Source organism: Desmodus rotundus, chromosome 9 (genome assembly GCF_022682495.2).
Source record: "Desmodus rotundus isolate HL8 chromosome 9, HLdesRot8A.1, whole genome shotgun sequence".
NCBI classification, from domain to species: domain Eukaryota; kingdom Metazoa; phylum Chordata; class Mammalia; order Chiroptera; family Phyllostomidae; genus Desmodus; species Desmodus rotundus.
The window spans coordinates 51,974,696-51,996,169 of NC_071395.1; the positions used below are offsets into that span (position 1 = coordinate 51,974,696).

The following is a 21,474-nucleotide window of genomic DNA, read 5'->3' on the forward strand; positions in this document are numbered from 1 at the left end:
CCACCTTCTCACTTTGGAGGGAGGAAGCCACCTGACTGGCCAGCCCTCCTACCCCAGGAGGGGTGGCGTGGGGTCTGGCAGGGCCTAGGGGGTTTGGTACACACGTCCCGTTTGAATTGCATAAAGCAGTTCCTGCCAGGCCCAGTGTTCTCTGCTTCCCTCTCTGTATCTGAGGAATGGGGAGCAGGTGCTGCCCAGGATAGGCCAGGAGGGGGCAACCCAGAGGACCCAGGGCTAGTGGACAAGGGCTTGCTGGGCTTCACAATCAGTTATTAAGAACAGCTGGCAATTCAAGCACCTGGCTATCACTTTTCCTTTCCTGGGCTTGGCTGTAGGCCTGTTTCAAGATCTTATAAAGTTAGAATCTTGTAGTTTGTGGTTCTCTGATGAAGGCTCCTGTGCAGGGTGTTTGAGAAAGGGTCCAAAGGAGCTAGGAGCAGAAAGGGTGGGCAGACATCCTTCCCTCCCAGCAAACAGCCACTTCCTCCCAGGCGCCAGCTCGGGCCCACCCAGCCCCTCCCCCGAGGGTCAGGTGCAGGTCTGCACGTCCACCAGCTCCCTCTTCTGCTTCCAGGGGATTTGGGTCCTGCTGGGATTTTTCCAGCCAGGTCACCTTGCTCAGGAGGATGAGATTTCCTTAGAGGCCACCAGCCATCTGGTTGCCAGGCTGTCTCTCTTTCAGCAGCTGCCTGGGCCCCCAGCCCCTTTCAGGCCCTGGGACGAGGGTCGTGGGGTGAAGTGGGGAAAGGGAAGCTGTTCCGCTTGCGCTCGCACCACCTCCAGGCCCCTCCCCGTCTCCCTGGCTCACTTCTTCCCCAGTCCTGTAGTCTCACCCAGCCCCCAGCTTTAGGGTCCCTGGGTGAGGAAGAGGAGGGAGACGAGGAGGGATTCAGAGCTGGCCTGGGACCCAAGGTGCTCTGCAGCTGTCGGAAAGGATTTCCCTCTGGGCAGAGATCATTGCCCCACTTTCTCGCGCCAGTTCCTGAGTGGCGCTGTGACGTGCCCCAGGCACACAGCTGGGAGCGCAGGGACGGACGCCTGCGTCCTGGTCAGCGGCCTTCCCACGGCCTGCACGTGGGGCTCCATTTCCTTCCTCGCTCTGGTCCAGTCCCCGCCCGTCGGCTTCATCTGGGCGGCAGGAAGGCAGACTCTGTGTGTGAACTGGGGGCGGAGTGACCCTGCGCAACAAGACAGAAAGCGACCTCAGGCGCGGGCCCTGCTTCAGGGCCGCGGTGGGAGCGCTGGGCTGCCACCGCCTGAAGCACAGAGGATCGGGGTGCGAAGGAAGCGAACCGGAGTCCTTCTCCGCGCCCAGCCAGCACTGGGGGGCCGCCCAGGCACACGTGTCCCCGCGTGCAGCCCCCGCTCCCTTCACACCTGCAACCCTCCTCCTGCCTCGCTCCATCCCCCTGCTGGGAGTGTCCCGAGGCCGCGCCCAGGGGGTCAGGACGCATCAGCGAAGCCGCAGGCGCTGCCGCAGCTAGGGGACCGGAGCGGAGAGCGCTCTGTCCCGCTGCAGCGGTCGGGGCGGAGCGGGGCCATGCTGGGCCGGCGGCGCGTCTTCGCAGTGGAGCCGCTGGGCGGCCGGGGTGAGTCGCCCACCCCCAGGCAGGCAGAGCCTCCTGCGCTAACGCCCACTCCGGAGCGCTGACCCCCGCCTGCGCCCCACCCCGCCTCACCCTACCCCGCACACCCGCTCGGGGCGCCCGCCCTCCCCGCGCCCGCCTCGTGGCCTCCCTTTGGAAGGGTCGAATGACTGTGCCTCGCGCACGAAACCCGCTGAGTCTGGGCATTAATTCAGTCACCACCTCCATCCCACTTCCTCCGGGGCCACTTCCCAATCCGGATCTTTCTCGGCCGGCCCCGGCCCCTGTCTACAGTTCCCAAAGCCCCCTCCACTGCGGCAGACCCCTGTCCACAGGCACCTCAGGGTGGGCTTCGTGGCCCACTTCCTTGCCCAGGGAGCCAGGCTTGGCACCTGGCTCCCCGCGTGGCCGGCTGGGACATGTGGGTAGTCCTCCCCCCTTTCCAGCCTCCGCTTCTGCATCGTTAATGACAATTAGGCACCCGGAGGGCAGGAGGGCCTGGCACCCAGGTGATAGTTAATCGGTGACAAGGCTACATCTCCTCCTACCCCTCTACCCCAGTTCCCTTTCCTCCGTTTTTTTCTCTTCAATTCACCACAAAATCTTCACCGTTTCTCACTTAAAAGAACAAAAACCCCAAATGGTTATAGCTATTGTTGTTTTTAATCACCCCCCCCCCCCCCCCCCCAAGCTCCAGGAGAGGCTTCACCCAGCACCCTGATGCCTGTTTGCAGCGTCTCTGTGCCCTTCCCCCTTCCCGAGGTGAGGTGCCCGGTCATACTCCCCTTTGGGGAGCAGGGGAAGAGGCTCCAGCGCCCACACTTAGGACTTGGTCAGAGGCAGACCCCAGGGGCAGGAGCTCAAGGGCTCCCAGGAGGAAAGCAGCCCCTCATCAGAGGAAGACAGGCCATCCAGGAGCTGATGAAGAGGAAATCCTTTCCAACAGCCCACCCCACAGCCCATGCCAGGGGTGTGATCACTAACAATTACTGCTCTAAAGAGAACCCCACGGAACAGGGCTAGGCAAGGCTGTGGCTGGCCAGGCTCCTCCCTTCACCTCTGGCCCAGGACACTCCTTCCCTGGGAATGTTTCAGCTGCCAGGAATGCTGGGGGCACAGGGGCCGCCTCCCCAGCCTTATTCTCACTCTCCTTGCAGATGGAGCTGGCGAGAACCTGGCCCAGGGTTGTGTAGTGCCTGGAGTCACCAGCACCTACAGACGGATCCCGGACACCTCTCAAGGGTGCTCACTGGACTCCTGGGAGGGGGGTGGCAAGATGAAGGGTCTCCTGGGGCAGGTGCCACTTCTCAAACTGGCCTCCCAGGACTCAGGAGTGGAGATGGCGGTTGGGGACAGCTCCCTGACCACCTCGCCGGGCCTTTCTGAAGAATCTCTGGACTTTGAACCTGTGGGGAGCCCTGAGCCCCTGGCCCTGCCTGTGGAGACTCCTGCCCGCCTGGGTCGGCTCCTGGCCAGCCAGAAGCTAGAGCAGGTGCTGGAGCGGTCCAGCCAGCTCCCGACTTCCCCTGCCAGCTTGTCACAACATCGCCACTCCCCAAAGCCGACAAGGAAGCCTGAGTACGAAGTGCCCCTTTTTGGAGCAAGGGACCAGGAGGCCTCCAAGGCAGAAACTGACCGAGAGGCAGGCCCAGAAGAAACAGAGCTGGTGAGTGCTAACTCTCGGCTGGGTGAAGAGTGAGTGGAGATGTCCCTCTCACACCAGAGCTGGTGGGGCCCCCAGTCGTTCTCCCCAGAGCTCTCTCTCGGGGTGGGGCATTCCCGTCCCTAATTGACAGGTGTGTCACAGCTTCTTGTCTCACCCCACTCCCCGCAGTGTGGAGGCGGCTGGCAGGAGGTTCACCTGATGCTGTGGCTGGCTGGGCACTGGGAGGCCAGCTGGGTGCGTGGTCCTCCTCTCCCTGCCCGTTCTGCCCCCATCTCATGGCCACCAAGAGTGGGAGTCTGGTTGAGTTCAAGTCTCTCCTACCTCACGACATCCCACAGGTGAGGGGCGTGGGGCCTGAAGCCTGGGCCTGCCTCCCAGGACAGGGTCTTCGCTACCTGGAACACCTGTGCCTAGTGCTGGAGCAGATGGCGAGGCTCCAGCAACTCCACCTGCAGCTGCAGACCCAGAGGCTCCCTGGGGTGAGTGAGCCATGTGGTGGGGGTGGGGGTGGCGGGTAAGTTGAGGAGGCACAGGAGAGGTGGGGCCCCTGGCACCAGGGCTTCCTTCAGAACAGCCTTGTCTCTGCTCAGGCCCCAAGTGCCCTTCTCTCACACAGGACCCTGCCGAGGAGGAGCCATCCCTGGCACCTTTGCCTCCACCCTCTCACGCCCCAGGCAGTGGGGTGCACGGGTCCTGGGAGCTGCTCAGCCAGACAGAGGAGACAGGTATGGGGCAATTGTGTCTCTCTCCAAGTCCTGCTGGCCCGGGGCCCCAGGCAGACCCCCTGAGCCCTGGGCTTGACTGGTGTGTTCCTGTTCCTGGACCTGGGTCACCTGATTCTCCCTCTGAAGGCGCAAAAAGGGCTTCACTCCCAAAGGTGGTGGTGCCCAGTGCCCACCCTCCCGGGCTGTCAGAGGCCCCTACAGGGCCAGCTCACAACTTTCCATGCTCCCAGAGTCACAAGGTGAGTGATGGGTGTATGTGGAGTGGGTGACAGGTGGAGGTGGGGGTGGGTGGCAAGTGTGGATACAGTAAAGGCTGGAAACTCTGGGAAAACGCGGGGATTCCTGTTTGGAGCAGGCAACTTCTCCTGGCTATGGTGACAGCTGTCTGTGGTAGTATGGGGTGTGCTGTGGGGTGGGGCTCTGTGGTGACCCCCTCATTCTCTGCTCAGCGGGATCTCTCCCACTGGAACAAGGTCAAGGTCCTTCTCAATCGGATTCGCTGGAAGAGCTCTCAACACCCTGCGTCCCCTGCCCCTCCTCATGGCCCTGCCCCCAGGTGAGTGCTGTGGCCCAGCCCAGGTGAGGGTGGAGGGAGGAGCCCGATGAACCAGTGTGCTGAGGTTGTACTGCTGGTTCTCCTCATCCCTCTGTGATCTGAGTGACACCTTGGAGAGGGTGCTGGAAGAAAAAGAAAGTAGTTAAAACTTCCCGTTGGTAGATGAGGAGGTTGGGGACTGGGCTGGGGAGGGAGGCTGCCTTCCTGAGGCCACATGGGGTGTCAGTGGCAGAGCCAGGACCAGAATGTGTGAGATCTCCTTATGCCAGCCTCGCAAATCCTTGCCTCAAAGCTGAAACTTAGGCCACCTTCCCGGTGTGCTGGGCAAGCAAGGTGGGGGCACAGACAAAGGGTGCCACAGTGGATCATGGCAGGGGGCAGTTACACTGAATAATTCTCCAGGGGAAGGAAGCACCGTGTTAGTTACCATCTCCACAGCAGACATGCGCTCCTGACCTACTCTGGGGCCATCATCACCTTTGTTTCCTTCTCCTCACCTAAGGCCACCTTGCCTTTTCCACAGGATTGGGTCAAGGGACTTCCCTGAAAGACCTGCATGTCTCCCTCTCCGGAAGACCTTTATGCCATCGTTAGTGGTGAAGAAGCAACGAGCAAAAAACCTTTCTGTCTGCTGAGACCTCCTGGTGCAGGCGTGCCCCTGGGTGGAGGGGTGTGCAGTGAAGTCTTCTTCTTTGCCCTTTGCCCTGTTGCTGTTTTGGGGCACTGCCAAAGAAAGCTGCTGACACTTGCCCTTCTCTCTGAGGCGAGGGCTGAGTCCTTCTCTGAGCAGCTTGGCAGATGAGCTCTGGTTCCCCGAGAGACCCCAAGGTGTGGCAGCCCCTGGGCACCTCCTTGGCGGCCAGAAATCCCTGAGCCTAGACGACGCGAACTGATTCCTCAGGCACCCCTGGAGCGTGTTTGGCACGGTGATCTGTCGAGGCCCAGCCTGCTGCAGATGTGTCTTTACGCAAAATGATATATACACATATCTCTGTGAGACCGTCGCAGTCGTGAGCTGGATCCAACCAGCTCTCCTGAACCACACACTCAAAAAGCTGGTCTTCTGGGTGAGGGAACTGCAGAGGGAGGGAACTGACTGACCTTCATGGCTCAGTGCACAGTTGCTGATCCTGGAGCCCTGCTTTCCTCTTCATTCCTGCGTGGGAAGCCCCAGCACAGAGAAGGGCACTGCCTTGGCTGTCTCTGCGTTGAGTCTGGCCCATGCTGCTGAGCCTCTGAAGACTGCACCAGGAATTGGGAGGGTTAGGAAAAACGTGGGGACTAGCAGAGTAACCCACGGGGTCTATTCCTAGCTGCCTTGCTCCTTACTAGCCTTTACACATCAGAAACTGCAGGCCCACACTAGCTTTTAGACCTGGACAAAGTCCCTTAACTTTTTTGAGCCATAGCTTGCCACTTAATCTCTCAAATGGTATAGTGATGCCTGACCTACCTACCTCACCGGCTTGTTATGAGGATAAAATGAGATTAAACTGTCTCAAAGTGCTTCGTGAGTGTTCCATGACTAGGGAAGGGGAGGGGATGGGCGTTGGAGGGCAGCTAGACTGGAGGGATGGCGGGTAGGTCAGGGAGTAAGGGAGGACTGGATTGGTAATGGGGACTGAAACAGCCAGTGATTAGCAGCAAGACTTGGAGCAAGTCATTTCATTGAGGCCTCTTAGGTTTTATGACTGAGACTCGGGGCACTAATTCCCCACCTGCTTACCCCCAGCACTATCGTGAGGACTAAAGGAAAAGTCCCTAAGAACTCTGTAAATGTCTCCCTAAATATTGTGGTAGTTTGTCTTACTACGACCTGTTAGATTCCTAGCTTTTTGTTAATTGAGAAAGGGGAAAAGCTTAGTTCGCGGGCACCCAGGGGATGGAGGGGTGGCGTGTGTGTACGGTGCCCTCGGTGGAAGGCCAGGGCTGGGGCCAGCGGCTTGAGGCAGACACAGGGATGCCTCCCAGACATGGCCGCCCGTCCGCAGGGTTTGGTTCTCCCGCGACTGCAGTCTCGGGGTCTGCCCGAGTGAGGCAAGGCCGCGCCCTTCCTCAGGTCTGGGCCGCGCTGTAGCTGGCTTCGGACAAAGAACCAATTCTCTGAAGCCCATTTTTCTAATGGGACACTTAAGCGGGGACACCACCCAGGCGCGGCTTCCGAACGCGCGCCCGAGGGGGAAGGCGCACTTCCGCTCCGCGTCCGAGCGGCCGGCGGGCCGGCGTGGGGGAGGGGAGGTCGGTGCCGCGGGGGGAGGGACTATATCCGGGAGAGTGGCAGCTTCCGACCAGTGGTCGCGTTTCCTGAGAGGCGCTTCCGGTGGCGGCGGCAGCAGCGGCAGCGGTGGTTCCGGGTGTCTTTGTCCCCCCGGTGTCGCGGCCCTGGCCCGCAGGTGGGTTGGCTGGCCCCCCGCCGCCCTACTGCCCCGTCGCTTCTCCCCAACCAAGGGGCCGCGAGGGCCGGGCAGTGGCGATGCACGGGCCGCGGAAGGGGCCGAGCCCCCCTCGGACTGCAAGCCCCGTCTCCCTGGCAACGGCCTCGGCCCCGGCCCGGGGGGCGGGCGGGAGGAGGAGGAGGAACTGCGCGCCTCCGTCCTCCCACGGCAGCCTGGCCGCGGCACCGGCCGGGGCGATCCGGCACCGGCGGCCGCTGAGGCAGGAGCGAAGTGCCGGGCAGCGCGGGAGCCGGAGGGCGGGCGCGCAGCCGGATCCTTGGTCGGCCGCGCCACACGGCTGCCTGGCCACGGGCCGCGGGACAACGGGCCAGGCTTCCGGGGAGAAGGCCCTCACGGTTCCCTCTCGGGCAGCAGCCTCCTCCATTTTTCTGGGCCTTGCGGGGAGCATTTTGGCGGATGTGTTTGAATGAATGAATGTCTCCGGGCTCCCTCCAGCCCCCAGACCCCTCACCCATCCGGGGGTGGCGTGGCGCGGTGAGAGGGGCGCTGCATTGTCGGGGGACCCGGGTGTGAGCCCCAGTTTTGTCACTGACTGGTTGTGTGGCCTGGGGCGAGTCCAGTCTCTGAGCTCCGGTTGGCTTTTCTTTCACGTAGCCCGGCTGTGTCCGCGCCGCCGGGTTGTTGGTGAGGGCTGGCTGGAGCCGTGTGATTGCTTCAGTTCTTGCTCCTCTTCACATTCCCTTCGTCGCCTCCATTCATTCTCCCTACTCTCCTCGGGATACTTAGTTCCTGTTTTGGGGTTGATGGAAAATTCCCCTCTGAGCTGTTAACTTATTTCTTTCCTGATTGAAGGTTTTCCCCCCCAAGACTCTGAAAGAGGACAGCATTCCCAATGTCCCAATTTAAGCGCCAGCGGATCAACCCACTTCCAGGGGGACGCAACTTCTCAGGTGATCGGTACCTTCCTCCCAGCCGGGGCTCGTACTGGAACAGGATGTGCTCTGCAGTTAGTGTGGAGAGAGAAAACGTGGCTGTTGCGTTTCCCTGGTGGAGGAAAACGGTAGCTGGCGGCGGGGTTGACAGTGAGACCCTGCGGAGGGTTGCTTGGGGCCGCTCTGCCCTTGGGTGTTGCCCTGTCGGCTGTCAGGGATTCTCGGCCGGGGGTGTGCGGGGACCGGCACACTGCGGCGCTGCGAGAATGTTTAAACCGTGCAGCACCTGACTTACCTAGTCAGGGGCGTGGGCCTTTTTCCCCTTAGACGGCCAAATTAAAAAAACAGTGACAACAGCCAACATAGCAATAGGTGTCTGGTGTGAATGAATCAAAATTAAACCTATGTTTTTTTGTTAGAGCGGCAAAAAACTATTTTTTGGTGTGCTGCAGAATTTTAGCCATTAGTTTATGTGTGCCACGAGGTGAAAAAGGTTGGGAGTCGCTGCTCGCACTGACAGTAGTGCGTAAGATGGTAGGTGCCATCCCTGGAGATTGCTTCTCTGTCCGTAGGCGCAGCTTCCACATCTCTTCTGGGCCCTCCTCCTGGTTTGCTCACCCCCCCTGTGGCCACAGACCTGTCCCAGAATGCCAGGCACCTTCAGGTAGGTTGGGCATCCTTTCTAGTGAGCTTCAGCCCTGGGGACCTCCCCAGCATGCATGGGTGCTTGACACTTTCGTTTTTGCATCACAGTGTTCATCCTTGACAGTCTTGCCCGGGGCCAGTGTGAGGGTGACTAGGCACCTCTGGCTGGGGAGTGCAAAGTGCTGGCTCTAGGGAAATCTCTGGGTGCTTCTTGGAACAAAGGAACTGGAAATCCTAGAATCAGCCTGTGATGCGAGAATCAGCATGATGCCCGGCTGCCTCCCTCCTTCCACGTGAATCCTGAGGCAGTGCTCTGAATGAGCTGGGGGAGTGGGCTGCACGGAGATGCGATGCTGACGGCAGAATGTGGACAAATGCTCCCTATTTTAAACGGCACCTTCTCTTAACAGGGTGGGGAGAAGCAGCGGGTCTTCACTGGCATTGTTACCAGCTTGCACGACTATTTTGGGGTGGTGGATGAAGAGGTCTTTTTTCAGCTGAGGTAGGTTTGAGGCTGGTCTCCTTTTGGAAATGCTTGCTGTGTTCGGTCTGTCACCGTGCTTTGGGGCTCCTCTAACGCCATCGCTTTGCTGTTTTCATGCAAGGGGTGAGAAATCTTGATGGGCAGGGCTCATCAGGGCAGTCAGGGGGGCTTGGCCGGGCCTCCTGACTGGGCCTCCTGGCTTGTGTGCTGGCAGTGTGGTGAAGGGCCGGCTGCCCCAGCTGGGTGAGAAGGTGCTGGTGAAGGCTGCATACAACCCAGGCCAGGCAGTGCCTTGGAATGCTGTCAAGGTGCAAACACTCTCCAACCAGGTATATATCTCTCCTTGTCACATGCGTTGGAAAGGGGAGGGAGGGAAACCCCTATTTCTGAAAGCAGGGCAAGAACCTTACTTTTGTCAAGGGGGTGGGGCTGCATCTGTCCAAGGTAGTGAGCACATCAACCATGGGCTGGTTGATTTCCTGGTTGATTTCCTGGTTACTGTCCTGCAGCCCCTACTGAAGTCCCCAGCACCTCCCCTTCTACATGTGGCAGCCCTGGGCCAGAAGCAAGGGATTCTGGGAGCTCAGCCCCAGTTGATCTTCCAGCCTCACCGGATTCCCCCCCTCTTTCCTCAGAAGCGTGAGTACCAGTGGCATGGGTGTTGGGGTGTGGCTTTATGGGGTACTCTGGATGAATGAACAGACTCGTAACTGTCAGGTAGCTGTATGAATAGAAGTGGGTATTTCTATGCACTGAAAGAAAGGGACAGGGAAGTTACATGTTTAGGGTTTTTGAGTCACCAGCCATTTTCTCTCTGCAGCTCTGAGTCTCTTCCAAACATCCCATACACTTCATCTGAGCCACCTGAACAGGTTTCCTGCTCGGGGCCCTCATGGCCGGTTGGATCAGGGTCGAAGGTAAGAGGATGTTCAACAAGAAAAATGTTTTATTTTCCTTATTTGCCTCGAGGAGCACTGTCCCTTTCTTTGCCATTTGTTGACATAAACATTCTCTTTCCTGCATCTAGACCCTAGTCCCTTACCCTGAAATAAGCAGGCACGTAGTGAGGTCTATAAACATAATGGAACTTTATAAACTGGTTCAGCAAGCAGGGATTTGGTAGTTCATCTTTCAAAATAATCATCCTGAAATTTTCTTTATAGTTTTCCCTTTTATTTCTAGTCACTGAGATTGAGATACTAGAAATCAAAACTATCAAGGAAATAGCAGTTATCGAAAAAAGTAATTTTGTAGAATGTTTTAATTCCTAGTATGAAACATTTCTTTGTATACATTGTATACATCAGTGTGGGGTTAGAATGTTGCACTCTGCCCAGAAGTCTAGGCCTGTGCCTTGAACATGGAGACAGTTTCTTGGCCCTGTGTGGAGCGGGCACAGTGGGTCTGGGCCTTGGGGCCCCCCAGGCCAACCTGTATCACCTGTGAGCATCAGGGACTGCTGGGAGCATGCTGCCTGTTGTCTCTGGGTCACGTGTTCTTTATCTTGCCTTATGCTCTCCCTAAAGGGTTTTGCTTATGTAGGAGTTAAGCTCTAGACTGGTTTGCTTAAGACTCATTTTGTTTCTATCTGTTGGTCTTCTTTTAACTTAAAAAAAATATTTATTTATTTTTAGAGGAGAAGGGAAGGAGAAAGAGAGGGAGAAAAACATAAATGTGTGGTTGCTTCTCACTCACCCCCCACTGGGGCCTGACCTGGCCCACAACCCAGGCATGTTCTCTGACTGGGAATCGAAGTGGCGACCCTTTGGTTCGCAGGCTGGCGCTCAATCTACTGAGCCACACCATCCAGGGCCTATTTTAACTTTTTATTGAGGAAAATTTTAAGTCTAAGCAAAGTAAACAGAAAAGGGTGAGCTCTCATATACCCATTACCCAGCTTCAAGTATCTACCTCTGCTGTCTACTTCTGTCTCTACCTCTGTCTACTCCCTGCCTCGTACATGATTTTTTTAACGTAAAACTTTTTTAAAGGTAAAACTTATACAGGTTGAAATGCACAAATCTTAACTGGACAATTTTGACAAATGGAAAATCCCTCTCTCCAGATGTAGAACATTTCTGCCCTGGCTGGTGTGGCTCAGTGGATTGAGTGCTGGCCTGCAAACCAATGGGTTGCTGGTTTGATTCCCAGTCAGGGCACATGCCTGGGTTGCAGGCCAGGTCCCCAGTAGGGGGCACACAAGAGGCAACCACACAGTGATGTTTCTCTCCCTCTCTTTCTCCCTCCTTTCCCCTTCCCCTCTGTCTAAAAGTAAATAAAATCGTAAAAGAAAAAAGAGAGTTTAGGCAAAGTGACGCAGCTAGTCTCGGTGCTGAAGCTAGTGTCGGCCCCCTCAGGTCTGGGTCGCCTGTGAGCCCCCTGACTGTCGGGTTGTTTCCCACAGCGTCCTCACTGCTTTGAAGCACACTGCCCCATTCGCAAGTCACTGGCATGTATTCTGCATCCACCCACATCTCTCACCAGGTGTCTCTTCCTGGTCTTCAGTTTCCAAAGATTTTCCACCACTCATATTCTGTGAATTAATTAAAGTCTTCACAAAATCACAGTGAGTGTGCTCAGGGATGATGTAGCCTGGATGGGAATCAATGGCTGCTAGAAACTTTCTGCTTTAGGGTCAAGTTCAGTCTTTCTCCCCTGCCCCTCCTTTTTTTTTTTTTAATTGTTCAAGTCCAATTATCTCCATCAACCCCGGCGCCCACCCCCACCTCCAGCCATCCCCACCTCCTGCCCTCGGTCCTGTTCCCCTTTGGCTTTGTCCATGTGTCTGTCCTTTGGACCCTTGGACACATGGGGGTTCCTTGATGACCTTTCCCCCTTTCCCTCCTGTTATCCCCCCCACCTCCCCTCTGGTTACTGTCAGTTTGTTCAGGTCCAGTCTTTCTGTACAGTCAGTGGGCCTGGATGTGTCCAGCCCTGTGCCAGGCTGGCGTTACAGGACTTTGGCTGTAGTGCTTCAGTGTCATGGCTTCTAGGGAAAGGCAGACATTGGCATCCGTCAGCAGAGAGAATCTGCTGAGTAGGAAAGGGGGCAGTAAGAATTAGGTCATTCTGGGGAGGGCAGCAGGCCATGAAGGAGTCAGCCACATTAGCATTTAGGCTGGAAACCAAGTTTGATTTTGAATTTTAGGTTTTGGGAGGCAGGGATCCAGGTCTCCTCCTGCCGAGGTCACTGCGAAGCCTTCCCCTGGTACTACTACCTTGTACCTGCTGCTGACAGGCTGCAGTACGGAGAGAGCTTGGCCATTGGATTCATAGGATTCGGGAGAACATCCAGTTTAACTAGAGGTGCCAGCGTTTACTGAAGAGTCCCCTCCAGTCATGGGCAGGCTGAAGAGGGTGTCAGAGGACTGGGGACAGCTCTTCTGTTAGAAACGTGGAGGCACTGATGTCCCATTAAAGCAGGGTTAGAAGGCGGCTTTTGGAGACAGATGCAAATGAACAGGGAAATTACCCAGACAAGAGAAAAGACAAAGTTCGTGTTAAATATAACCAACTAGTTCCTGGGGTGTAGTGACTAGGGAAGGAGCCCAGGCAGAGCTGAGAGAGAGGGAAGCACAGAGACCTGGTAAGTATAACCCGCTCCAGTTACCTCAGCGCGAAGAAGCGACAGTGACTTTATTTCTCTCATAAGACATGGGGGGGTTTCCCCTTCATCAGTCAGCATGTTGTAATGGTCTAAAAGCTTTTTCTGTTCTACTGTTTCTATTTATCGCACCCGTAGCAGTGACACAGTGATAAATATTTATACAGGGAAGGACGGAGTAGTGCATGCCGTTACACAGAGTTAGGGAAGTAACAGGTGCGCATGCCCTCCTTCCTTAAAAGGTAACCATTCTTAAGAACCATTAGAAAACAATTTTGAAGAGAAAAGTTACTTATTGCCACTCCCCCCCCACAGTCTTTTCTAATTATCTATATTCATACTTTTTAATACTTTTAATGTTAAGAGTTCAAGTGATTTTTATACATTCTTTTGTAAACATTTTTTCTATGTAACTCATGACTTTTAATGGCTACGTGATTATTTTACGTATGTGCAATATCAATTCAGACATTGCTGGATATGAATGTGGTTTTCTTACTTTTAGCTTGAATTTCTTCCACTATATAACTTTTTCCTTTTTTTAAAATTCACTGATTTTTAGAGAGAGAGACAGAAACATTGATTTGTTTTTCTACTTATTGATGCATTCATTGGTTGATTCTTTTAAGTGCCCTGACCAGGGATTGAACCTGCAACCTTGGCGTGTCAGGACAACGCTCTAACCAACTGAGCTACCTGGCCAGGGCCTCCTTTTTGCTTCTTTTGAAATAAGTTCCTTGGGATAAATTTTCCAGGGCTTGAGTATTTTATGCCTTTAATGTGTACTGCTATAGGTTCATTATGAAAAGTGTCTTTTTAAATAAAACTTACTTTATAGAACCTTTAGCAAGGTACCATAATGTGTCTCTTGTCAAAAAAAAATCAGTTAAGCCCTGGCAAGGTAGTTCAGTTGGTTAGAGCGCTGTCCAGATGCGCCAGAGTTGCTCTGCGGGTTTGCCCCGCATCAGGGCTCGTGCAGGAAGCCATCAGTGAGTGAGACACCAAGTCGTTATTTCTCTCTCTCTTTCCTCCTTCCTCTCTCTCTAAAATCAATAAGTGAAAATTAAAAAGTGATCAGTTAAATTCTTTTATGCTCATTTCAAAAGTTATATTAACTATAATTTATAAAGTTCAGAAAATATTTAAAAATTATTCATAAGCTTTATTAGAGGCAACCACCATTAATCTTTTATTTCATTTTAGTCTTTTAAAGCTTGCATTTTTTTTTCTTTTTTCACAGTTGAGGCACTACTGTATTTATAGTGTTACATACTATTTTTTTTGGCTTAGCAGGACTGGTTTGCTATTAAAAGCATTTAAATCTCCATTTTAATATCTTCGTAACAACCTGTTACATGGCTGTCAGCACGGCTCCTGTATCCACGTCCTTACCCTTGGGGAGTCAGATCATTTCCAGTTCGTTTTAGGCCACGGTATGTTGAATCCGTAAATAACAGTGTGGTTTCTTCCCTCTGGTGATGGACCAACCTCCAGCGATGACTATGACTCCAAGAAACGCAAACAGCGGGCTGGTGGAGAGCCTTGGGGTGCTAAGAAACCGAGGCATGACCTGCCTCCTTACCGAGTCCATCTCACTCCCTATACTGTGGACAGGTGAGCGGCAAGGCTGGTGGGCAGGTGTGGCTTGCAGCTGGGAACAGTTTCTTGTGTAAATGAGATACAGTCTGCATGAGAGTTTGTGTGTGTGTTCTTGTGACCTTTGTTTGTTGTCTTTGTTTTATAGTGTGCCGATTTTTTATCTCAAAATCTCAGATTTGGTCAGCAGAGCACCACTGACATGGGTGCCCTGATAGAACTCGATGATTGGATCAGCAGAAATGCTTATGGCAAGCTGTAATTGAGGCTTGCCAATCAAAATCCAGGTACCTGACAGCAGTTACAATTCAGGTAGAAACTGCAGCTCATAGGACCTCTGGGACTGGCTTTCTCGGGATCCTCTGCACTGTGTTTAAAGTGCTACGGCACGTACAAGGACACTGGCCTGTAAGCCTACCTCCCACATGAGAAACTGATCAACCGCGAGGTAGATGAGCGATTTCACATTCCATCCAGCAGTGGAGGAGACGCAGGGCTCCAGCTGCTGCATTAGGCACACTCCCAAAGCCAAGGTCACCGAAGCCCCTGGCCTTCCCTGTGTCACTGGTTCCTCTCCCCTGGTCCAGACAGGGCCCCTTGTTTTCCATGCCGATCCACGGGGCTCCATCGCCTCACGAGACACCGATCCCATGCACATCCAGTTGGAACGTGACTGCTAACAGCCACACACACAGCTGTGTGTTTTTAAACACAAGTGTCATGTCACATGGAAGCCTATTGTACATACCGTTTGGTGCTTCGCCTTTTCACTTAATATATCTTAGAATTTATTCCACGCTAACGTTTATTAGCTTCAGCTCATTCTTTTTAGCAACTACATGGTGTCCCACTGAATGGATGGACTACCATTTCTTTAACCAGCTCTCTCTGTGTGTGGTCTTTCCTTACCCTAAATATTGTTGTAATAAACACCCTTCCACACATCTACCTGGACAGGTGTGAGCATTTTATGGAGATCAGTTCCTAGAAAAGGAGTAGCTGGCCCAAAGGGCCCGATTTTAAACTTTGGTGGATGGTGCCCATTCTTTTAAAGAGCTGGTATAGGTTTACGTGTTCTCACCTTGGGGCCTGAAGTACTTGTTTCCCCAGGCCTCACGGCACTGCATTATCAGACTTTCTGATCTTTATAGGCAGGTGGGTGAAAAGTGATGTTCTGGTTTACGTTTCTTTAATTATGAGTGAGATTGAGCATATTTCTATGGGCTTTTAAGTTTCATTTCTTTTTCTGTTAAGTGCCTGTTGATGTCACTTTTCTCTCAGACTTGTGGACTTTTTGGCTAGTGATGTTTGGGTTCCTCTTATGTTAAGACAATGACCCTTTTCTCTGTCATGTATTGCAAATGTTCTTCTTCCCCAGTTTGCCTGTTTTGTTTTAGAGGTCGTACCATTTTGGTGGTCAAATCTGATCCATCTTTTCTTTTCCAGATGTGTCTTACTTAGAAAGTTCTTTCCCAGATTATAAAATAATTGGTCCTTTTATTTTTCAAGTTTTTTGTGGCCCCATTTAAAAAATAATTTAGTCTTGGCTCTTTCTGGATCCCCTTGCTTTCTTCCTACAGCTCCACCTGTGACTTCCTAGAACTCCAGCGTCGCTACCGCAGCCTCCTGGTCCCCTCAGATTTTCTGGCTGTGCATCTGAGCTGGCTGTCAGCCTTCCCTCTGAGCCAGCCCTTTTCCCTCCATCATCCAAGCCGTATCCAGGTATCTTCTGAGAAGGAGCCAGCTCCAGACACTGGTGCCGAGCCCCTCCCTGCGGACAGTGACCCCGCGTACAGTTCCAAGGTGAGTTGGTAGGGGGCCTGCCGCTTTCTCCCACTGTTGGGGGTTGAAAAAGCTCTCGAGTGTGTCTTTCCCGCCACCCCTGGCCAGGTACTGCTGCTCTCTTCCCCGGGCCTGGAGGAACTGTATCGCTGTTGCATGCTCTTTGTGGATGACATGGCTGAGCCGAGGGAGACGCCAGAACACCCTCTGAAGCAGATCAAGGTGAGAGCTGAAGTCCCCAGGCAAGATGCACTGACTAGGCCCTGCCACAGTTTCAGCTGCTCAGCTCCTGTCGTGCATGAGGACTTTCAGAGCTGACACACCTCTGCTTTTACCAGGGGCACAGCTATCAGAGCTATCCTTACTTGTCACAGTTAGGTGGCTAGGTCATGTTCGCGGGTGGAGAAGCCACCCGCACTGCCATGGGGACTCCTCACTGCTTGCTGCCTGCGGCCCCTAGTGGTGGCAGGCTGCCTCCCAGTGGGAGACCCCAGTAGCTGCTGGCTTTCCGTTTCTTATCCCTGATCTCATTTTTCAGTTTTTGCTGGGCCGGAAGGAAGAAGAGGCAGTGCTGGTTGGGGGTGAGTGGTCTCCTTCCCTGGATGGCCTCGACCCCAAGGGCGACCCGCAGGTGCTAGTCCGCACTGCCATCCGCTGTGCCCAAGCCCAGGCCGGCATTGACTTGAGTGCCTGCACGAAGTGGTGAGTGGCTGCCCCGAGCTCTTATCTGTGGGCTGAGAGTTGGCGACTGTTCAAGCTTCTGCACCTTTTTGACCTGTTAGCTGTCCTCTGCTCCCTAGTCCCCACTCATCCCGCCCCCCACAAATGGCTGCCTTGACCATGACGAGGGATGTGCATGATGAAGGGCAGCTGGCCCCTCAAGGCCTGTCAGATAGGGACCTCCCAGGGACCTGTGATGCTCCTTGTTGCCTTAGCACCGTGGAGCAAACGGCTGCTTACTTGTGTCTCCCCACTGGCTAACCATTCTTGAGGACTCAGTCTCCTTTGTTTTTGAACTTTCAAAGCATGGCTTACAGCATGTGCTGACTAAATGTTGATTGGAAGCTGAAGAGCTTGCTTACGAATGTCTCAGGTCACTACTTCATTTTTCTCTTTGCTGTGAGCAGGTGGCGCTTTGCTGAGTTTCAGTACCTGCAGCCGGGACCCCCAAGGCGGCTGCAGACCGTGGTGGTGTACCTGCCGGACATCTGGACCATCATGCCCCCTTTGGAAGAGTGGGAGGCCCTGTGTCAGCAGAAAGCTGCCGAGGCAGCGCCTCCACCCCAGGAGGTGCCAGTGGTAACTCGAAGCCTTCTGAACAGGTGGGGAGAGCAGGTACCCTGGCCTCTGAGCCCAGGTGGTCACAGCTCTTGGCTTTTGTCACAGAAAACAGAGTCTACAGAACAGGCAGCTGATGCGTCAGAGCAAGCAGCAGACACATCTAAACAGAATGCAGAGAACCCGGAGGTCACCACACAGCAGGAAGTGGATACTGATCTCCCAGAGGCGCCTCCGCCCCCTCTAGAGCCTGCTGTCGTGGTGCACCCTGGCTGCGCAAACCTCTCCCTCCATGTTATTGTGGAGGACCGGAGGCCAAAAGAAAGGATCTCTTTTGAGGCAGGTGTAGGAGTCTGGGGAAGCCGTTGCGGGGGTACATATGAGTGTATGGCGGGTCTTGGAACACTCCCTTTTTCCTGACACCCGGGGACCCCTGCTGCCTCTTTACCAGGTGATGGTGTTGGCTGAGTTGTTCCTGGAGATGCTGCAGAGGGACTTCGGCTATAGGATTTATAAGATGCTGCTGAGCCTTCCTGAAAAGGTTGTGGCCCCACCTGAACCTGAGAAGGAGGAGGCGGCCAAGGAAGAAGAAGCAGGCAAGGAGGAGGTGGCCAAGGAGTCCAAGGATGAGGTACAGAGTGAGGGCACAGCCGCCGAGGCAGACGTCCCACCGGTGAGTATCTCTGCCCTGCACGGCACTGGGGCTACATGTGGTCACGTGGCCCTGAGCACCCGATGGGCCTTCTCTTGGCACTCCTCCCGCTCTCCGCCTTGAGACCCGAGTGTGTGCTCAGGCGTGGGGTGCTTCACACTTGCACAGCCGCACGACTAGCGGGTGCTGTGCTAGGCGGGAGGCAGGCCGGAGGAGGGGAGGGCAGTGTGGTTGGGTTGGCGCGGCAGCATGGGGATCTCAGAGGGAGTGCTCTGAGGCGGGCGGGGGTGCGGCGACCAGAACACTGCACTTTCCTAACCCTGTCTAAAGCACGCGGGCTGCTTCTTGCCTGACTGAGTCCCCTCACGTAGACTCCTGAGGGGAGTCCCAGGTGTCTGGAGACCACCTGATCTGCCCTGAAGCCCATGTGATGCATCCCAGGAGACGGCGCACGCAGGCCCTCCGCAGGGCCCACCTGTGGCCGATGCTCAGTGTTAGCTGCTGTTGTGATTGGTTACTGCAGGTGACAGTCCTCCTCCTCTTGGTCTGTTTCCCACAGAAGGAGGATGGGCTTTTGCCGAAACCCCCATCTTCTGGGGGAGAGGAAGAGGAGAAGCCTCGGGGGGAGGCGTCTGAGGACCTCTGTGAGATGGCCCTTGACCCAGAACTGCTGCTGCTGAGGGACGATGGCGAAGAGGAGTTCGGTAGGTGCCGCTGGGTGGGGCGGGGCGCGGGTGGCGGCTGGTGGCGTCCCAACTCTGGCCCCAGCTCTCTGGTTAGGACTGGAGCCCGTCTGGCCTTGTGGCCCCCGCTCCGTGCTCATCTCAGGCTTTCTATAGCAGGAGCCAAGCTGGAGGACTCTGAGGTCCGGTCTGTGGCCTCCAACCAGTCAGAGATGGAGTTCTCTTCCCTTCAGGACATGGTGAGACCTCTGTTTGGCCCCTCCGATCTCAGTGACAGTGACATTCAGGAAGGCCTGGGTCAGTCCTTGGATACTTCTGCCAAATGACTTCAGTGTCTGTTGATTGACAAAAGACAAAACGTGGTTCTTGGCTCGTGGAACGGCACTTCCCTTGGGGTCCAGGAGACGTTCCAGTGTCTACTGGGGTGAAGCTGAGTGAGGTATCCGGTCTGGGAGCACACCAGGTTCCTCTGTGTGACAGCCCCAGAGCCCCGAGTGCTGGGAACAGGACTTTACTTGTCAGTCCAGGGTCAGGTCTCCAACGGGAAGGTGTGCCTGGGTGTGATCATGTTAGCCAGCCCGCCCAGTTTACACCGGCTGTGTCCTGGGTGCCTTGGCCACTGAGAATACTACTTGTAACCCTATTCTTCCATGTTTCCCTTGCAGCCCAAGGAGCTGGACCCCTCTGCCGTACTCCCTTTGGACTGTCTTCTTGCATTTGTCTTCTTTGATGCCAACTGGTGTGGCTACTTGCACCGGCGAGACTTGGAGAGGATTCTGCTTACCCTTGGGCTCCGGCTCAGTGCGGAACAGGTGCCTTGTCTCGCACCCCCTTGGTCCTTTCTGGGGGCCTCACCTGTTGTGCTGTGCACAGGCATGCACCTAGTTCCTGTGGGGGACTCAGAGGACGCTCTAGTTCTAGGTTCTTCCACATCCGGGGGCGAGGGCTTGCACCTGCTCATCAGGGGGATCTTGGGTGTGTGTTTGCTGTAGGCCAAGCAGCTGGTCAGCAGGGTGGTGACCCAGAACATTTGCCAGTACCGCAGCCTGCAGTACAGCCGCGCGGAGGGCCCGGACAGCGGGCTTCCCGAGGAGGCGCTCTTCGGTGCGTACCAGTGCAGTGTGGCCTTCCATGTGGGACAGGCAGGGAGGGCAGCTGTCTTCTCCTCCTGAGACCCGGCCCTTACCTCCTTTTCACGGCCCCGCTAGGAAACCTGGACCTGCTACCTCCTTCTGGGAAAAGCGCAAAGCCGGGAGCTGCCCCCATGGAGCATAAAGGCCTGGTGTCCCACAACGGCAGCCTGATCAATGTGGGGAACCTGCTGCTTCGTGCAGAGCAGCAGGACAGTGGACGGCTCTACCTGGAGAACAAGATTCATACACTGGAACTGAAGCTGGGTGAGTGGCCTGCGCTGTGGGGACCTGTGGCAATGGGCTGTGCAGGCATGTCCCTGGAGACCAAGAGGGAACCCTGCTCCTCAGGCTGCAGGCCTCTTGCCCCGTACTCTGGTCCTTAACTTAGCAGCAGCCTTTCTGGTTTGTTCCCCACCAGAGGAGAGCCATCACCGCTTCTCAGCCACTGAAGTAACGAACAAGACACTGGCAGCTGACATGCAGGAGCTGCGCACCCGGCTGGCTGAGGCCGAGGACATGGCCCGCACGGCTGAGCGACAGAAGAACCAGCTTCAGCGGCTGCTGCATGACTTCCGGAGGCGCCTGACACCCCTGCAGCTGGAGATGCAGCGAATGGTTGAAAAGGTGAGCCGCAGGAGAGCTGGTGCAGTCGGGGGGTGGGGGGATTGGTCAGGGTGATGCCAGGTCCACCTTGCCTCCTCCTCCAGCCACTGGTTTCTTAGGGAGTCCATCAGTCAGCTCCTTGCACCCAGGAGGCAGCGGGTAGTAGTCTTTCTTCCTTCGGTCCTAATTCTTGTGCCATCTGTTTCAAACAGGCTGACAGCTGGGTAGAGAAAGAGGAACCAGCACCTAGCAACTGAGGGGCCTGGTGCAGGAGCTGCCGTCCTGCGAGGTCAGCGATGGAGCCTGCTGAAGTTAGAGCCCTTTGGTTCCAGAAGGAAGCTGGAGTAGGACCTGGGAGCCGAAGGCGGGCGCTGAACCCTGTGCTCAGCCTGTGTAGGGAGCTCAGGGCGGGGTTGCCTGTGCTGTGTGGGACGGACGAGTGAGGAGCCGCTTCCACTTACAACTAAATCCAACATCTGCACCCCTCGAATGTCATTTTGCCCTCTACCTAGGGTTTCTCCTGGGGCCCTTTAGTCTTGTGCTTTCTCCTGTCCTCTTCCAGATTAGAGTAAGACAGGGGAGGAAAAGGCTTTCGACTGTCCTAAGGTCTGATGCCAATAAGTGAAGATACAGACATGGAATCTGGCTGGGGTAAGAGCCCTTCCTCCAGATGGCACAAACCCTGCTAGGTCACAGGAGCAGGTTCTGGGACGCGTTTCCTGTGGCCTTTGGAGGAATGGAGTCAGTGCCAGCGAGCCTTGCTCTCGGTCTGTCTGCTGGTGCACAGTTGCCTCCACCCCGGACTTGCCAGAAGAAACCAGCACTTCAGCTCCCTGGCTCCCAGTGTTCAGAATGTGGTATTGGCTCTGGCCCAGCCCTTTTCCCTGTTCCCCATGCGTCTCGCCTCTTTCCATAACCCGTGGTTTCAGTTTGACTTTGTATATAAAATTGTTTTTTTTTGCTTTTTGTTTTTTAAATAAACCAAAGTCAAAAACAAACCAAGTGTCCTCCGTAGCTTTTCCCTTCGTCCTCTTCCAGGTCTGCTTGTGCTCCTGCCCTTCCTCCTGGCCCTCGGCCCAGCTTCTGCTGGATGGAGGTAGAATTGCCTCCCAAAGGTGGGCAGGGTGACATGACAGGGAGAGGGAGCCGAGCC

General features: G+C 55.2%; 2 protein-coding genes across 8 annotated transcripts; both read left to right on the plus strand.

Moving 5' to 3' along the window:
* Positions 1-612: 612 nt before the first annotated feature.
* Positions 613-6,042, plus strand: C9H8orf58 (chromosome 9 C8orf58 homolog). Of its 4 annotated transcripts, XM_053911966.1 has the most exons (8): positions 892-1,589; positions 2,744-3,252; positions 3,421-3,486; positions 3,591-3,731; positions 3,869-3,977; positions 4,104-4,216; positions 4,427-4,533; positions 5,057-6,042. In XM_053911966.1, exons 1-8 carry the CDS (start codon positions 1,541-1,543, stop codon positions 5,166-5,168), a joined length of 1,206 nt encoding a protein of 401 aa, XP_053767941.1. In that variant the 5' UTR covers positions 892-1,540; the 3' UTR covers positions 5,169-6,042. The 4 variants fall into 4 exon arrangements, with proteins under 4 accessions (XP_053767940.1, XP_053767941.1, XP_053767942.1 ...); XM_053911965.2 differs by having other exon boundaries at positions 613-1,589; positions 3,869-4,216; XM_053911967.2 differs by lacking the exon at positions 3,421-3,486 and having other exon boundaries at positions 896-1,589.
* Positions 6,043-6,771: 729 nt separating this feature from the next.
* On the plus strand, positions 6,772-21,319 carry CCAR2 (cell cycle and apoptosis regulator 2). Of its 4 annotated transcripts, none has more exons than XM_053911188.1 (21): positions 6,772-6,926; positions 7,782-7,879; positions 8,434-8,525; positions 8,917-9,008; positions 9,205-9,319; positions 9,500-9,629; positions 9,811-9,907; positions 14,089-14,208; positions 15,771-15,993; positions 16,081-16,194; positions 16,511-16,674; positions 17,100-17,271; positions 17,359-17,589; positions 17,702-17,923; positions 18,462-18,606; positions 18,742-18,824; positions 19,251-19,397; positions 19,578-19,689; positions 19,794-19,982; positions 20,137-20,342; positions 20,534-21,319. In XM_053911188.1, the coding sequence occupies exons 2-21, from the start codon at positions 7,822-7,824 to the stop codon at positions 20,576-20,578; spliced, it is 2,757 nt and encodes a 918-aa protein (XP_053767163.1). In that variant the 5' UTR covers positions 6,772-6,926; positions 7,782-7,821; the 3' UTR covers positions 20,579-21,319. The 4 variants fall into 4 exon arrangements, with proteins under 4 accessions (XP_053767163.1, XP_053767164.1, XP_053767165.1 ...); XM_053911189.1 differs by having other exon boundaries at positions 18,745-18,824; XM_053911190.1 differs by having other exon boundaries at positions 17,100-17,262.
* Positions 21,320-21,474: the final 155 nt, after the last annotated feature.